The 13561-nt window shown below is 43.3% G+C and overlaps 1 protein-coding gene across 1 annotated transcript; it reads left to right on the forward strand.

The window, feature by feature from the left end:
• Positions 1-1961: 1961 nt before the first annotated feature.
• prodhb (proline dehydrogenase (oxidase) 1b) lies at positions 1962-12652 on the forward strand. The gene is made up of 14 exons (XM_030105319.1): positions 1962-2418; positions 3060-3256; positions 5444-5481; positions 5569-5718; positions 6691-6755; positions 6905-7021; positions 7188-7261; positions 7554-7635; positions 7917-8009; positions 8749-8895; positions 9092-9267; positions 10429-10527; positions 10614-10702; positions 11602-12652. The coding sequence occupies exons 1-14, from the start codon at positions 2086-2088 to the stop codon at positions 11790-11792; spliced, it is 1851 nt and encodes a 616-aa protein (XP_029961179.1). The 5' UTR covers positions 1962-2085; the 3' UTR covers positions 11793-12652.
• Positions 12653-13561: the final 909 nt, after the last annotated feature.

Genomic DNA, 13561 nt, shown 5'->3' on the forward strand with positions numbered 1-13561 from the left:
GCAATGAATTTAATCTCTAATGACAACAATGGTCATGCATTCATAATTTTAGGTTCTGCTAGTTTGAATCATGCACATTTATTAATGGCACCCCCACCAACACACACACAAAGAAAAAAGAAATAATAATCTCAATCATGTTACAGTGAGCCATCATTAGTAGTATTGTTAAAGATTAATATGCAATTTCTAATATTTAAAACACAAGCACATGGATAAAATTGTTGACTCCAGCTCTTTATGTCTGTTTTATTTGTGTTCGTTGGTGGATCATTTTCCTCCACGTCACCCCATGCCCTGCCTCCTCTACTGTTACATGAACCATATCTTCCTTCAAGGACATCCATGAGCGCTCTCTGAGGTGAGCTGCTTGATCCCAGGTACTGAAACTAGTCCATTTTAACCATCTCTCCTGCATTCAGCCATCTGTTCAGACACAAGTATCCTGTCTTGTCTCCACTGACCATCATTCTTCTTCCATTCAATAAGGTCTTCTACCTCCACCAGCTCTTCACTTTTCACATAGAACACAATCCCATCCACAACCTTCATGTCTACCGCAACTCCGTCGTCCCTTCTGTCATCCTTTCCATCACCATTTCAAACAAGAAAGAGCTGATCAATATGTAATCCCACCCCTACCACAAACCCATTTCTCGCTCTGACTGAATGCCTCACCACTGTCTCACGTGTCCTTATGTATTTAATTCACCATCTCCACAACTTTTCAGCCTCTCTGAATTTTTCATACAGCACCAAAATTCTGCTCTCTGCACACTATCATGCTTTCTCTTGATCCACAAAGACTCGATGCAGCTGTTTTTGCACAATGTAAAGCCTGAAAACAAAGTTCCATATGTTCAAAATTAAATATCTCATTATTTGACTTGCAAATTATACCTATAGGCAGAGAGTGGCTTAATGCAAATCTTCTTTTATTCTAAAGAAGTGGTGATTACTTGTTTGCAGAATGTTTCTGAACTCAGGAATATAATGGATAAAATGTGGTTGGACAGTGATTTGTTCAAGTGAACTTGCTGGCCAACATCATCTTTCTTTATGTGTTTGCATGTTCTCCCAAAGCATTCGTGTGTTTATTCTGTGTTATTTGCACATGCTGCTCGTTTTCTCGTAAGGTTAATTTATGACTCAATAAGTTGGGATAGTAGATCCTATCCAGCATACCTTTATTTCATAAGCAAACTGCATAAAACCTATGAAAATGGCTTTTAGTTCCAAGAACTATACATAATATGGGCTGCAGGTAGGTATTAGATTTTAAAAGCATCCTTCATATGACTTCAATCATGTCAGGAAAAATTGTATTTTGTGGATGTTGTCCAGTTAGTACAGTGGACCATTCTCAATCAGAAAAAAATGCAAATTCAGTTCCCCATCCAGCCCTGCTCACATGCTCAAGTGTCCTTGAACAAGACGTCAAACTGTTATCACTGGACGGATGGGGGAGCCAAGCATAGCAGCTACCCCCACTGGTTTTACGCAGTGATGGCCTAGATACTGCAGAAAGTGACTTGTAATTGGAAGTTTGCTGGTTTGGATCCCAATGCAAACAGGTCACAGTGGATCCCCTGAACAAGACCCTTGAATGCCATCACTTCCACAGAACCTTGAAACAAGATGGGCAAATGTAGATAGGTGCATTGTAATAATTCACTATGAATAGTTTAGTTTATTACGATCATGGGTCAGTGTTGTTATTGCACTATAGTCAAGTTATTACATCATGGGCTCTGATATGATGAAAAAAGTCCCAAATAATTACATTATTATACAAAATTAATAATTTCTTAATGCATGTATTGTGTTTTGTGAACAGGTTGCAGACTGTCAACCCTCTGTGGGGGGCCCTTCCAGTTGTGGGCCCCTCCCAGGATTTTTACCTACCTGTTTGCAACGCCTCTGAGAAGGTGGAAACCTGCGCAGGGCGAGCGGGGCGTGCGTCACGGTACTGCGCGTGGATCTGCTCTCTGCTTGTTTACACTCCACGCGCTGCTCCGCCTGGAACCTGTCGCCGCTGCTCTCGCGCTCACCTCCCGGACCGCTCCTTCACCTCCCGGACCGCTCATGTTCCAGGTCCGCGGCGCCGCGGCCCTGACGCGTTCAGGGGCGGACATTCACTTCAGACGGCTGCTCTCCTCCCGGAGGCTCCGCTCCACGTCCGCCTCACCGGCGACGACCCGCACCGAGCGGCGGGACGATGCGGGAATCCGCGGCGGGGCTTGGGGTGCGGCGGGGCGGACGGAGTCTCACGGACACCCCGGCACCACTAATGAGATCTCCGTGGACTTCGAGCAGACCCAGGAAGCTTACAAGAGCAAAGACTCATTAGAGCTGCTCAGAAGTTTGGTGGTTTTCAAACTTTGTTCTTATGACTTCCTGGTTGACAGGAATAAAGAGGTAACTTAATTCACACTTCATTCAGCCTGACAACTGAGTGTAAATGAGTTTAAAACAAAAATAATATCTATTTCAAATCGGTGCTTACAGCATTACAGTGTTGATATGACTAACACACTTTGCTATGACAGTAAACCGGTTCATTGGCATTTATTTCTATTGGCAGCAGACTCAAAGTGAACAAAACTCAAGTTGAGACGCAGTCAGGTTGTTTTCTGCGGAGCTGTTTGTACACCAGGCTTTCTGTTCATCACCCACCTCTCGGATTACAACCTGTCTCTACTAACATGTTACACAACCTTTATTCATATTATAGGTCCAGTCTTTAAACCACATCCAGACAACATCAACTGGACGATAGAAATCGAGATGTGGTTGTAGAAGTTTCGTGCCATCATGAGTTTCAGTTTGATCTGCAGTGTTGGTGCAGTTTGCATGTTGTTGCCTGAGGGTGGGGCCTCATCCCAAATGCCTCCTCTCAGAAGAACATACTGTACTGTTTTTTCTGTCTACCTTTTTTGTCTGTTAAGTAACACCTAATCCTCAACATACCCTGCAGGGGCCGTTATGGCTCATATAGATTAAGCATGTTATGTGTGTAATATATGCTCTCATGTCTTTTTTTCTCTCTCTCTGTTCAGATAATGGATCTTGGGAAGAAGGTCCTCGGCCAGAAAGTTTTCGACCAGTTCATGAAGATGACGTTCTACGGCCAGTTCGTGGCTGGAGAAGACCACAGGTCCATCAAACCGCTCATCCAGAAGAACCAGGCGTTCGGCGTCGGCTCTGTCCTGGACTACAGCGTGGAGGAAGACATCAGTGAAGAGAAAGAGACGGAGTATGAAAGTTCCTGTGCTATCATGCACTGGTGTTTGGAGGGGTTTTATTTAACACTGGCTGTCAAGAGGAATTGTGAGTCGACACAAACTGCTCTGTGGTTAAACAACCACAGCACATGTTTGTGTTTTCCTCTGGATCAGTTCTAAATATAAGTTTACCCCCTATTGTCAGCATGAAGTTACCCCTCCTCTCGTGCAACATGATTTGTTGACATGGTCCTGCCCCCCCGTCCTGGATTGGCCGGCCGAACAGTGTTAGGAATCCTGTCACATAAGCAGTGCACGGCAGAAGCCATCTGATACACGAGCTGACGCATGCTTGGGAAAGAAGGAGACAACCTTGTACAAACAGTCTCTCTTAGCAGCAGCAGGGTTACTACAGCTGCAGTTCCGGGCAGTCACGCATTATTAGTAATCAGGATGCCGCAAAGGCATTTTTGACACCTTTAAAAGTTGTTTTGCATCCAAATCATTAAATTGTCAGAACACTTTACCAAGTTATTTTGCATGAATGTAACCACCAGAAACAACTGACCTTTTATTCCTTGCACAACTCCGACGACCTAAAGGTCAGATGTAGCAAATAAATAAAGTTGCTATGCAGGACACTCAAGCATTAAGCCAATTGGTGCTGACATTGCGCGACAGTGAACTGCGTCATCAGCTTCCTCCAGACATAATCTCCGCTGTTATTGTTTCATCATGCCATCACTCCCCGTCAGGTGATAAAGCTCTGGGGCAAGCCCTTTGCCACAACCCCTGTGTGCACTTTAACTCTGGATGTGTTTAACGGCCCATCACTTGTTACAAGATGTCACAACACAGCTTTGATACACTCTGTCTTGGAGAGGGCCGCTCGGAAAAACATCAAATCAGGGCTGAGACGGGTTTTTGTTTGGCGAGCGTGCACCTTCAAACCGTCAAGGCTGAAGGACAGAGCGCGTTAAGCCAGCCTGATCTGGCACAGCGGGGTTTGACAAACTCACCGATGATGTGTCAAGATAGCAAACAACAACATTAGTCAGTTCCTCGCAACAGCAGAATACATAAAGAGTGATGCAACCTGTAGATATATGAGCTGTCAGGATGAAAAACAAAAACATGACATTCAATCTTTCACCTGTCCAAGTTTTTGGGAAAAATTCTAATTCTTTTTTTTTTTTTTTAATGAAGAACAAAGTTGATATGTTACACAGGATATATATTGCAAATTTATCATAATCCTAATATCAGCATTTGTAATATGCGTATCGGAAAGGACTGACTGAAATGCAGTAAATTACATCTATTCATGGTGTGCATGTCATTTACCTTCAATATTTCAACATTTCATTGTTCCTGGCGCAAACTGGAAGACAGCTGAGACGACATAAAACAAAGAACATTAACTTAAAGCATCAAATTTTTAGAAACTGCTGTGCTTCTGAAATGCTGCTGGTAGAAAAGCACACATGATTAAACGAGCAATAAACCATGCATGCAGATGGGGAACATGCAAACTCCACAGTTGTCCATTATCTTTGCATTTGCAATACTTAGCATGATTGCATGTTTAACTGATATAGAGCAGCACTGACTCAAAGTGCACTTCATTATGTGACTGTTGAAGGTGAAATATGCAGGATTTCCACTTTCACAGCTTCTGTGGTGGATTTCAGTCGTCAGCCTGCATCTGATCAGTTGGTCTAACAAGTTCTCACAGTTGTTAGTAACTTGGACTGTGTTAAGTAGTGTGTGAACTTGATACTTTTCCTCAAGATAAACTGAGAGCAATCCAGAGTGACCCACGTCGCTATCATTTATTGGTATTTCAAGCATGAGCGAGCTGTGGTTGGTTGGTCAGAAATCAGTGAATGCTTGCCCGTGGGAGGAAATGTTAAAAGAAAGTCCGATGTTCAGCATGCTCACTGTGCAGTCGTGTGTTTGGTTACATGAATTCCCTCATGCCTCATGATGAGGGAGGGGAATAGGTCAAGTGTGGAGTGATGCTACAACTCCCCTGTGTGGAGGGTCAGCAGGAGACAGCTCAGCGTATACGGGGTCACGGTGTCGGCCTCCGGCGTGCCGCTGCCACGAGGCCAAACTGTTCACAGTGAAAAGTGCTTGTTTCTCCACTGACCTGTGGTGGAACATCCATTTCTAATGTTGTAAATTAACATGATCCTCCTGTGTCCTCTCCGGTTCAGCTTGCAGAACGCATCCTTTGCAGAGACAGAGAGCATAGGTAAGCTGCCGTGTTTCATCTCATTTGCCGATGCAGTGTATGATGTAATTAGAAGTAATAAGCATGCAAATTTGTTTTTGCCCCCAGGCGTGAGCCACAGAGAGGGAAAACATAAAGTGCACAAACAATCCGGGGACCGAGGTGGGGGAGCGACTGAAGCTCGCACGTATTTCCACTCAGACGAGGCCAAATGTGACCGGCACATGGAAACCTTTATCAAATGCATCAAAGCATCTGGTTGGTAAACAAAAACTCTCATTAAACGCCCAAAAAACTCGGTTTGTTTTGGTACTCTCTGCAAAGGCCACAAGTTCATCTTCAGTTCCAGAGAAGTTGAGGCACTGTGTAAAATCTATCTTTCAGTCTTCGACTGAAAACTTATATCATGAAGCATGAATAAGCTGAAGAAAACTGCAGCTTTTCACCACCTTATCTACAATTTATTAGTTGAAAATGTCCCATCAGAGACTGTACTTCCTGAACTGACTCATCAACGAGTGGCTTGTTACTATTGGTCAGCTATGACGAGCATCCTGAGCTGTGTTTCTCCAGTTGGACGCACCTCGTCATTAAGTTTCCAATACATTTACACTGATTGACCACAATCAAACTGATTGATTTCTAAAAGAAGGCCGGCTGAGTTTTTAAGGACCCGACTAATCTTCTTCCTAAAAAAAAAAAAAGAGAGAGATCCTAACATTTGTGAAAGTTGAGCAGCATTTTGTGCCACACTGGAGATGTTATTATAGTGATGATGAGCAGTATTGATCAATCCCAGCGCAGAGTATTTTGTCCATTGTCCATCGGTTTACTGTACTGACTTTATCCAGACTTTGCTGCACCTCAGTCTCACCATTACAGGCTGAAAAAGTAGAATCTGGCCAAGAAATGCAATCACACACACGTCTGTATCAATTTAGGTTTACTAATCATCAACAGCTGAACTGAAAAATGGGGATTTTGCTTTTTTTCTGTTTAAATAAAATACTGCACTTGCACTTTGACATTTTGATGAGTAGATTTTAGGTAATGCTGCCTACTAACATGTTATAATCCCTCATGTTCGGCCAATAAACATACTTTTGGGTAATTGTCAGGCAACAGTACTAACCTTTCTCGAGTTTTTTATACGTCCTTGTAATTATGTCATATGCCATGTTATTGTAACATAAACGGACTGATTAGATAAAAAGTGTGTGTGGCCTGTAGGTGGGGCTTCAGCGGACGGCTTCGCCGCCATCAAGCTGACTGCGCTGGGACGACCTCAGTTTCTGGTATGCACTAATGGGTGATTAAAAGGTCAGTGTACCAATTAGGCTGATGGTGTTTCAGCAGAAGTGAAGTGAGCTAAATTTATGTTGTTTCTTTCCTTTGTGTGTGTGTGTGTGTGTGTGTGTGTGTGTGTGTGTGTTGTTTTCGAAAGCTCCAGTTCTCAGAGGTGCTGCTGAAATGGCAGCGATTTTTCACCTTTCTGTCAGCACAGCAGGGGAAAGATGGCATGGAGGCCTTAGACCAGAGGCTGGAGCTCGCACAACTGCAGGTCCTGTTAGCGCCTTTTCTGCTTTTCATTCTGCTCGGGTTTCATTACGGCGATATGTCATCCAAACATCACCTCCGTCTGTCTGCTGCATACAGCCTGAGCACGTCGATACGGGCCATGCTGCAGCATTAACGGTGCAGTTCTTTGGATTTCTATCTGATTTCAGGAGTTTTTGACCAAACTGGGTGCAAAAGGAGATTTCCACGGCTGGTTTACTGGAAAGAGTGAAGAATCTGTGGAGTGAGAAACTGCAAATATACACAAGATATACAGTTTTACTGATATTTAATGATGATGGCATTGAAAACATGGATACTTCCTGTGCAATCAGTTCGAAGCATTTCACTGGGGAATAACCTCAATAACAATACAGATGGCTGTCAGAGCCTTTCTTTTGAAGTGGAAAACTGAGGAAAAACTTCAGAGGTTCATCCTTAAGTTTCCCCTCTGATGACACGCTCAGCTGCACCGAGCGAGATTTAAAGCGGCGCTGCTCCTTTATTGCTTCTCCCGCCTTTTTTTCCCCTCACAGATGCATTGACATGCTCGACTGGAACAGCCTGATAGATGACAGAACAAAGATATCGGATTTGCTTGTTGTTCCAAACATTGAGGTCAGTGGTAATATGACTCTGAAGGAGAGCATTTTGATGGGAAATGCAATACAGTTGGAATCATACACAAGGAGGAATACATTTTTTACATTAACTCATTGTCATCACTTGCTATTTCCTGGATTTATTTGCATATGGGTGATCCTTTGGGTTCAGTTTTTATTACTCAAAGTGTAGATATTTTATTTAAAATTGTTAATTGAACTTAAAATGTTTTTGCGTTTTAATTTCAGGTTGGTTTGTTTTATGTAATTTTTTTTTTTTTTTTTTGGTTTTTACAGCTTGGTGAGCTGGAGCCTCTGCTGAAGCAGTTCACCGTGGAGGAAGAGGATCAAATGAAGAGAGTGTTGCAGCGCGTCGATGTCTTGGCAAAGGTAATCTCACATCGGCTGAGTGAAGAAGTATTTACGCCGGAGCTTAACCACATGCGGCATGTTTGTGAGCGTTGCCGACATGTTTACGGCTCAACATGCAACCGCAGGGCTGCGTTTGTTTATGGGATATTCTGTAAAAGTGTCATGTAGGGCATCATATTTTAATGATCCTCTAGTCGGCGAACACATAAATAGATTTCGCTCAGGGAATAAAAATGAGTTGAGTGATGTAGAACAGGGAAATTTTGTATTCCAACATCATGGACCTGATTTACTAAGATCCTGCACAAATAAATAATGGGTATTTTAAATGTTGGAAATGTAGAAAAGCCAATAACATGATAACTTAATTAATAACAGCTTGATAATTAAATACGTTTCAGTGGAGTTGCATTGATAAATCCTGTGGAAATCAGATAACTGATGCCAATAATCTAATAATATGTAAATAGGTCTACACTTAATCAGAATAAAAGATGTTTTTTGCAGTTTTTGTGCGATCAAAAACAGGAACAGTGAATCATTATGTAGACTTTATATTGGCAAGTTATTTGCTCCATCATATTTACAGTGAAAGGAATCATTACATCATTGACAGGCATTACATTCCTGATTGCATGTTCACAAACTTGTAATAACACAGAAGAAAATGTGATTTTAGTAAACTATAAGTTAATGTAGCAGCATTGATGAGTATGTTTTATAATCCACTGTGTTGTTACATCCCCCGATGTTCCAGCTCGCCCAGGAGAACGGCGTCCGTCTGATGGTGGATGCGGAGCAAACCTATTTCCAGCCGGCCATCAGCAGGCTGACGCTGGAAATGCAGAGAGTTTACAACCGAGAGACGCCCGTCATCTTCAACACCTATCAGTGCTACCTAAAGGTCAGGGCCGGGTCAGCTGAGACGCCTGAAACCTGCACGTTAAACATGACATGTTCAAGAACAAATAAGAAAGCCAATGAAGAAATTGTTCTGCTTAGATTCTGTAATAAATAGAAGTCAGTCCAGGGTGATCCTCCTCATCCATGTTTGCATTCGCTGGTCTGGATTTGAGTGTCTCTTCTTCATCGCCCCACAGGAAGCTTACAGCAGTGTGACGATGGATGTGGAACTGTCTCGACGGGAGGGCTGGCACTTCGCGGCCAAGCTGGTGCGCGGGGCCTACATGTATCAGGAGCGCGACCGGGCAAAAGAGTTTGGATACGAAGATCCCATTAACCCCAACTATGAGACCACCAACTGGATGTATCATAGGTGAGACGCATGGTGTGTTACTGTGTTTCTGAACAGCTGAGCAGTGGGTAAAGCTTCCTCGTTTTGGGGGACATTTTGCCCAGAACTGCAGAAATGTCCAGTAATGAACGGCACAGGGATTTCTTTCTGGTTTTTTGGGTTTTGTTTTTTTGGTTTAACAGCGTGTCAGCAAGCTTCCACCCAGCTGAGTTTTCCTCTGCGCAGTTTGGAGAATACCAGTCAGCTCCAGGAGGGCTGTCCTGTAGCAATTTTCTGACAGATCGAGATTAAGGCCGGCTCAAAGAAACCACTTTGTTAAACCTCCTGTTGTGTTCACCTGTGAGAAACCGCAAAGAAATGTTCCCGCAGCAGACTGTGTCGGCGCTGCGCTGCAGGTCTGTTAGACAGGAAAAAGAAAAAAAAGTGCTGTTCTCAGTTACAGCACAAAGGATTAGATTAAAACCTACACAGTTAAACATTAAAAAAGATTATAAACCCGGCATCTACATAGCATTAAGCATTGAAACCATGAAAGTGGAAGTACTACCCATTGTCAGTTAATGTGACAAACTGTTGTTTTTCCTTTCTTATTTTGTTTTACAATTCGTTTATAATCTAAGAAATGCTTTAAATTAAATTCAGGCCCTATTTACATGACAACTCTTACAGTGAAAATGTTTTTTTGTATTCTCTCACTTTCAGAAAAGTTTTGTGATTGTAGGATAAAGTTTAGAAAACTATATCTGTCACCAAATATGGTCTTTCCCTGTGCGAATGGTTGAAGGTTGCAGAAAAAATGTGATGCTCCAAATCTTATTCAAAAGACTTTTTTTATTTTTAAACAAAACTAAATGTCTTCAGTAAGATTCTGAGCTAAACAACAACACCAGACAAACTCATTGCTAATAGGCGTCCGCACAGCTTGAGACACTGCATAACACAGTAACAAGGGACAGTATGCAGTGGCCGTTTCAGTGCTATTTCTTTCTGTGGATTTTAGTGTTATGGTATGTGCACAGTGCTTAGAGGTGTTTGTACTGTTTACTAGCAACAGGCACTAAATCTCACATGCTAATGAGAGCGACCCGTTAGGAGGCCGAGATGCTCTTATCACACATTTAGTCAGTGTTTTATATTGAACAAACTGCTCCGTGGCCTCTCTCGCGTGTGTGTCTGTATCAGGTGCCTGGACTACGTTCTGGATGAGATTGCTCTCAACCGAAAGGCGAATGTGATGGTGGCTTCCCATAATGAAGACACCGTTAAACACACGTTAATGAGGTAAAGTTTGATTAAACTTACTGGAGTTTGGTTTTTTTTAAGTTGATGAATTAACTTTGTAACCTCCTTCCACCCCTCTGACTCAGGATGAAAGAGCTTGGCCTCTCACCAACAGAGAACAAAGTGTTCTTTGGTCAACTCCTGGGCATGTGTGATCAGATCAGCTTCCCCCTGGGTGAGGAACAATAAACACCGTCTCTCACATTATCTCTGTATAAAGTCGATTTGACAGTTTGGGTTCAGCCCCCGCAGCATCGATATTGGCTCGTCCTCCCCACTAAAACACACACACGTCCCTCACACTTCATATATGTAGCTGGGACGGTGTAGCATATGAACCGAGACAGTTCGGTATTGACCCGCTGCTGCTTCCCTCCACTTTCTCTGTCAGTCAGAGAGAGACGCGGCGTCAGGCAGCTGTCTGTCAGCGTGAGGCTCAAGCTGAAATGGCCTCCACCTGCACTGATGTAAACAGACAGACACGTGTTTCTTCCCTGTGTTCTCCAGGGACACAGCACTCAACGCTTAAATCCCCCAACAATAAAAAAAAAAATAAAGTTGCTTTATGAAATAAGTCAGCCCAGAGCAGAGATCTGGGTTATTTGTCTTTCACTTACTGCACCAAATGTGCCGTATATTTAGTTGCTTTGTGATTTTGCCCTCGATATTGTCTGTACCTCGGGACTTTGTTTTATTGTATCGTGTTTGGATGTTGCAAACGAGTTGAAACAACGTTTATTTCCTCAAATCTGAGGAGTAAGCCTCTGTGAAACAGCATAAGACCTCGTGAGCATGACTGGCTGACGGCAGCAGCTCTTCAAACTGAGACACAGCTGCTGGGGAAGCGCGCGCTCATGTTGTAGTGATCAGAGGGACTGAGGCTGTCGGTCTGTGTGCAAACACAATCATCATGTCTCCCTCTAATGTGTCATTGGTAAAACTCACTCACAAACTAAAACCCGGAATTCCACAAAAGTTTGGACGGTTATGCACTCATCTAGAAGGGTAGGTGCATATCTTATATAAATGTCACGGTGCTAACAACCTCAGTGTTTTTGTCGTCTGGACCTGCAGGCCAGGCGGGCTTCCCCGTCTATAAGTACGTCCCGTACGGGCCGGTGAACGAGGTCATGCCGTACCTGTCCCGGCGGGCGCAGGAGAACCGAGGCTTCATGAAGGGCGTCCAGAAGGAGAGGGAGCTGCTGTGGAAGGAGCTGAAACGCAGACTTGCCTCCGGGGACCTCCTCTACAGACCTGCGTACTGAACACACAGCAGAGAAGAAGACAGAAAACAAAGTATTTTGTCTTTTTTGGGGGGGAAAGCTGCTGTGTGGCTTTCCGTTCCATCTTTCCCCATCTTCGAATGTGTCCTGTTTTTTCAACCTGTCCTGGGTTTTTCTTGCTGATGGACTGCTCCCTCATGCCATTCTCTCTTTTTTTTCCTGTCTCGCCGCTGTTGTTATTCTCCATTCTCAGTGATGTTTCTTCTCCTTTCCCCCGCCCCCCTGTAGTTGTATACAACCTATTGTTCTCTCTACTTCTTACCTTATCTGCCTCTAGATCCATAAGCATTCCTCATTTCTGTCCTCCTGTTTTCTATAGAGTGCCTGGTATCCATCAAATGGACATCTTTACTGCTCCAAAAGGCCTCCCTAAAATGTCAACAAGACTTGGCTGGCCATCCTTTTCCTTACTGTCCGATTTATCATAAATAAGAGACAGAAATAATACAAAGGTAACAGGGTAGATTCAAATTGTAGCAAAGAAAGCACTCCATATTTAGTTCTGTTCAATACGTTACTGTCAGCAGGTGTTTGTGGGCTGTGTGTTGGTGTACTGCTGGATTTTAATCAGTGTGTGTAATGAGTGAGTGAGGGAGTTCACCCAGCAAATCCCTCTTGTTCTCAGAGTGTCTTTTATTGTATTTACCAGAAGGGGCTAAATTCTCAGTCAGGGAGGAGTTACAAGGGGAAAAAAATGTGCATTAGTTACTCAGGGAGTGAATCTCACTTTCAATACAAGGGTAGTTTTTGTTTTTTGTTTTTGCTGTCATTGTGTTATAGAATAGATCCACACTGTGCAGTTGTGATGTTTGGTCATTGTAAATAAATCGACACCAACTGTACAAACCGTGTCCATTTTTCACATGTAAGACCGGCTACTCTGTTAGCGACAGAGTTCCTGCAGCTCCGAGCTGTTTGCTTCGGGGGAAGTTTTAATTTGGTGACATATCCCGTTTGGTTATTGATAGACAATTAGTATTTGAGTCAGAGGGTAACCAAGCTTCAAGATAATTATGGCCCTGTCATTTTACGAGAGCAGTCAGTGCTCTGTAGAACCATCATTTAATTACCCATGATGCTACGCTCAATATAGATCACAGAAAATTGGATGCATAAATCATTACTGAGAAGAAACTTTAGTGGCTGTTGAGTTTTCACAGAGGCAAACAGCCACGGAGCTGTCACCGCCGCTGTATTCTATCGGTTTAATTAAGAATCAAGCCCAGTTCTGATGCCTTTGGGTATACATTTGCCAACAAATCCCTGCTTACAGGGTGGTGGAGCCTTTTCTCTTCTCTCCCTGTAGTGGGCTTCAGTTGATTTATAAAAGAAAATTCCAGCAGCAGCAAAAACCAGCTGGAACCCACCACAAGAACACTTCTCGCCTCTTTATAGCAAACTGGACTGCAATAAAGTCTTCACAGTGTAATTTGCTTCCCATAATGAATGTTGACATTGTGTAATGCGAGATGAGGAGAGCAGATGTAAGCGGTTGCTCTGAGCCTCTCGGTCATTGACTGTCACGACTTGACGTGTTTGGTTGGCCTCCCCTGGCCGTGGCCGAGCGATTTTCAAAAGGAAGAAGCACGACCGTGCAGCATGGTCGCATATGCCGAGACAGAAACGGACCTGAATAAATGCACAGCCTTATTATTCAGGAATAAAACTTTTGAAAAGATTTTGGTATTTTCTGCAGCACAATGGATGGATAGGCTTGCCGCTGCATTCCAGCTGCCACTTAAGCTCTAATC

Source organism: Salarias fasciatus, chromosome 12 (genome assembly GCF_902148845.1).
Source record: "Salarias fasciatus chromosome 12, fSalaFa1.1, whole genome shotgun sequence".
In the NCBI taxonomy this organism is placed as follows: domain Eukaryota; kingdom Metazoa; phylum Chordata; class Actinopteri; order Blenniiformes; family Blenniidae; genus Salarias; species Salarias fasciatus.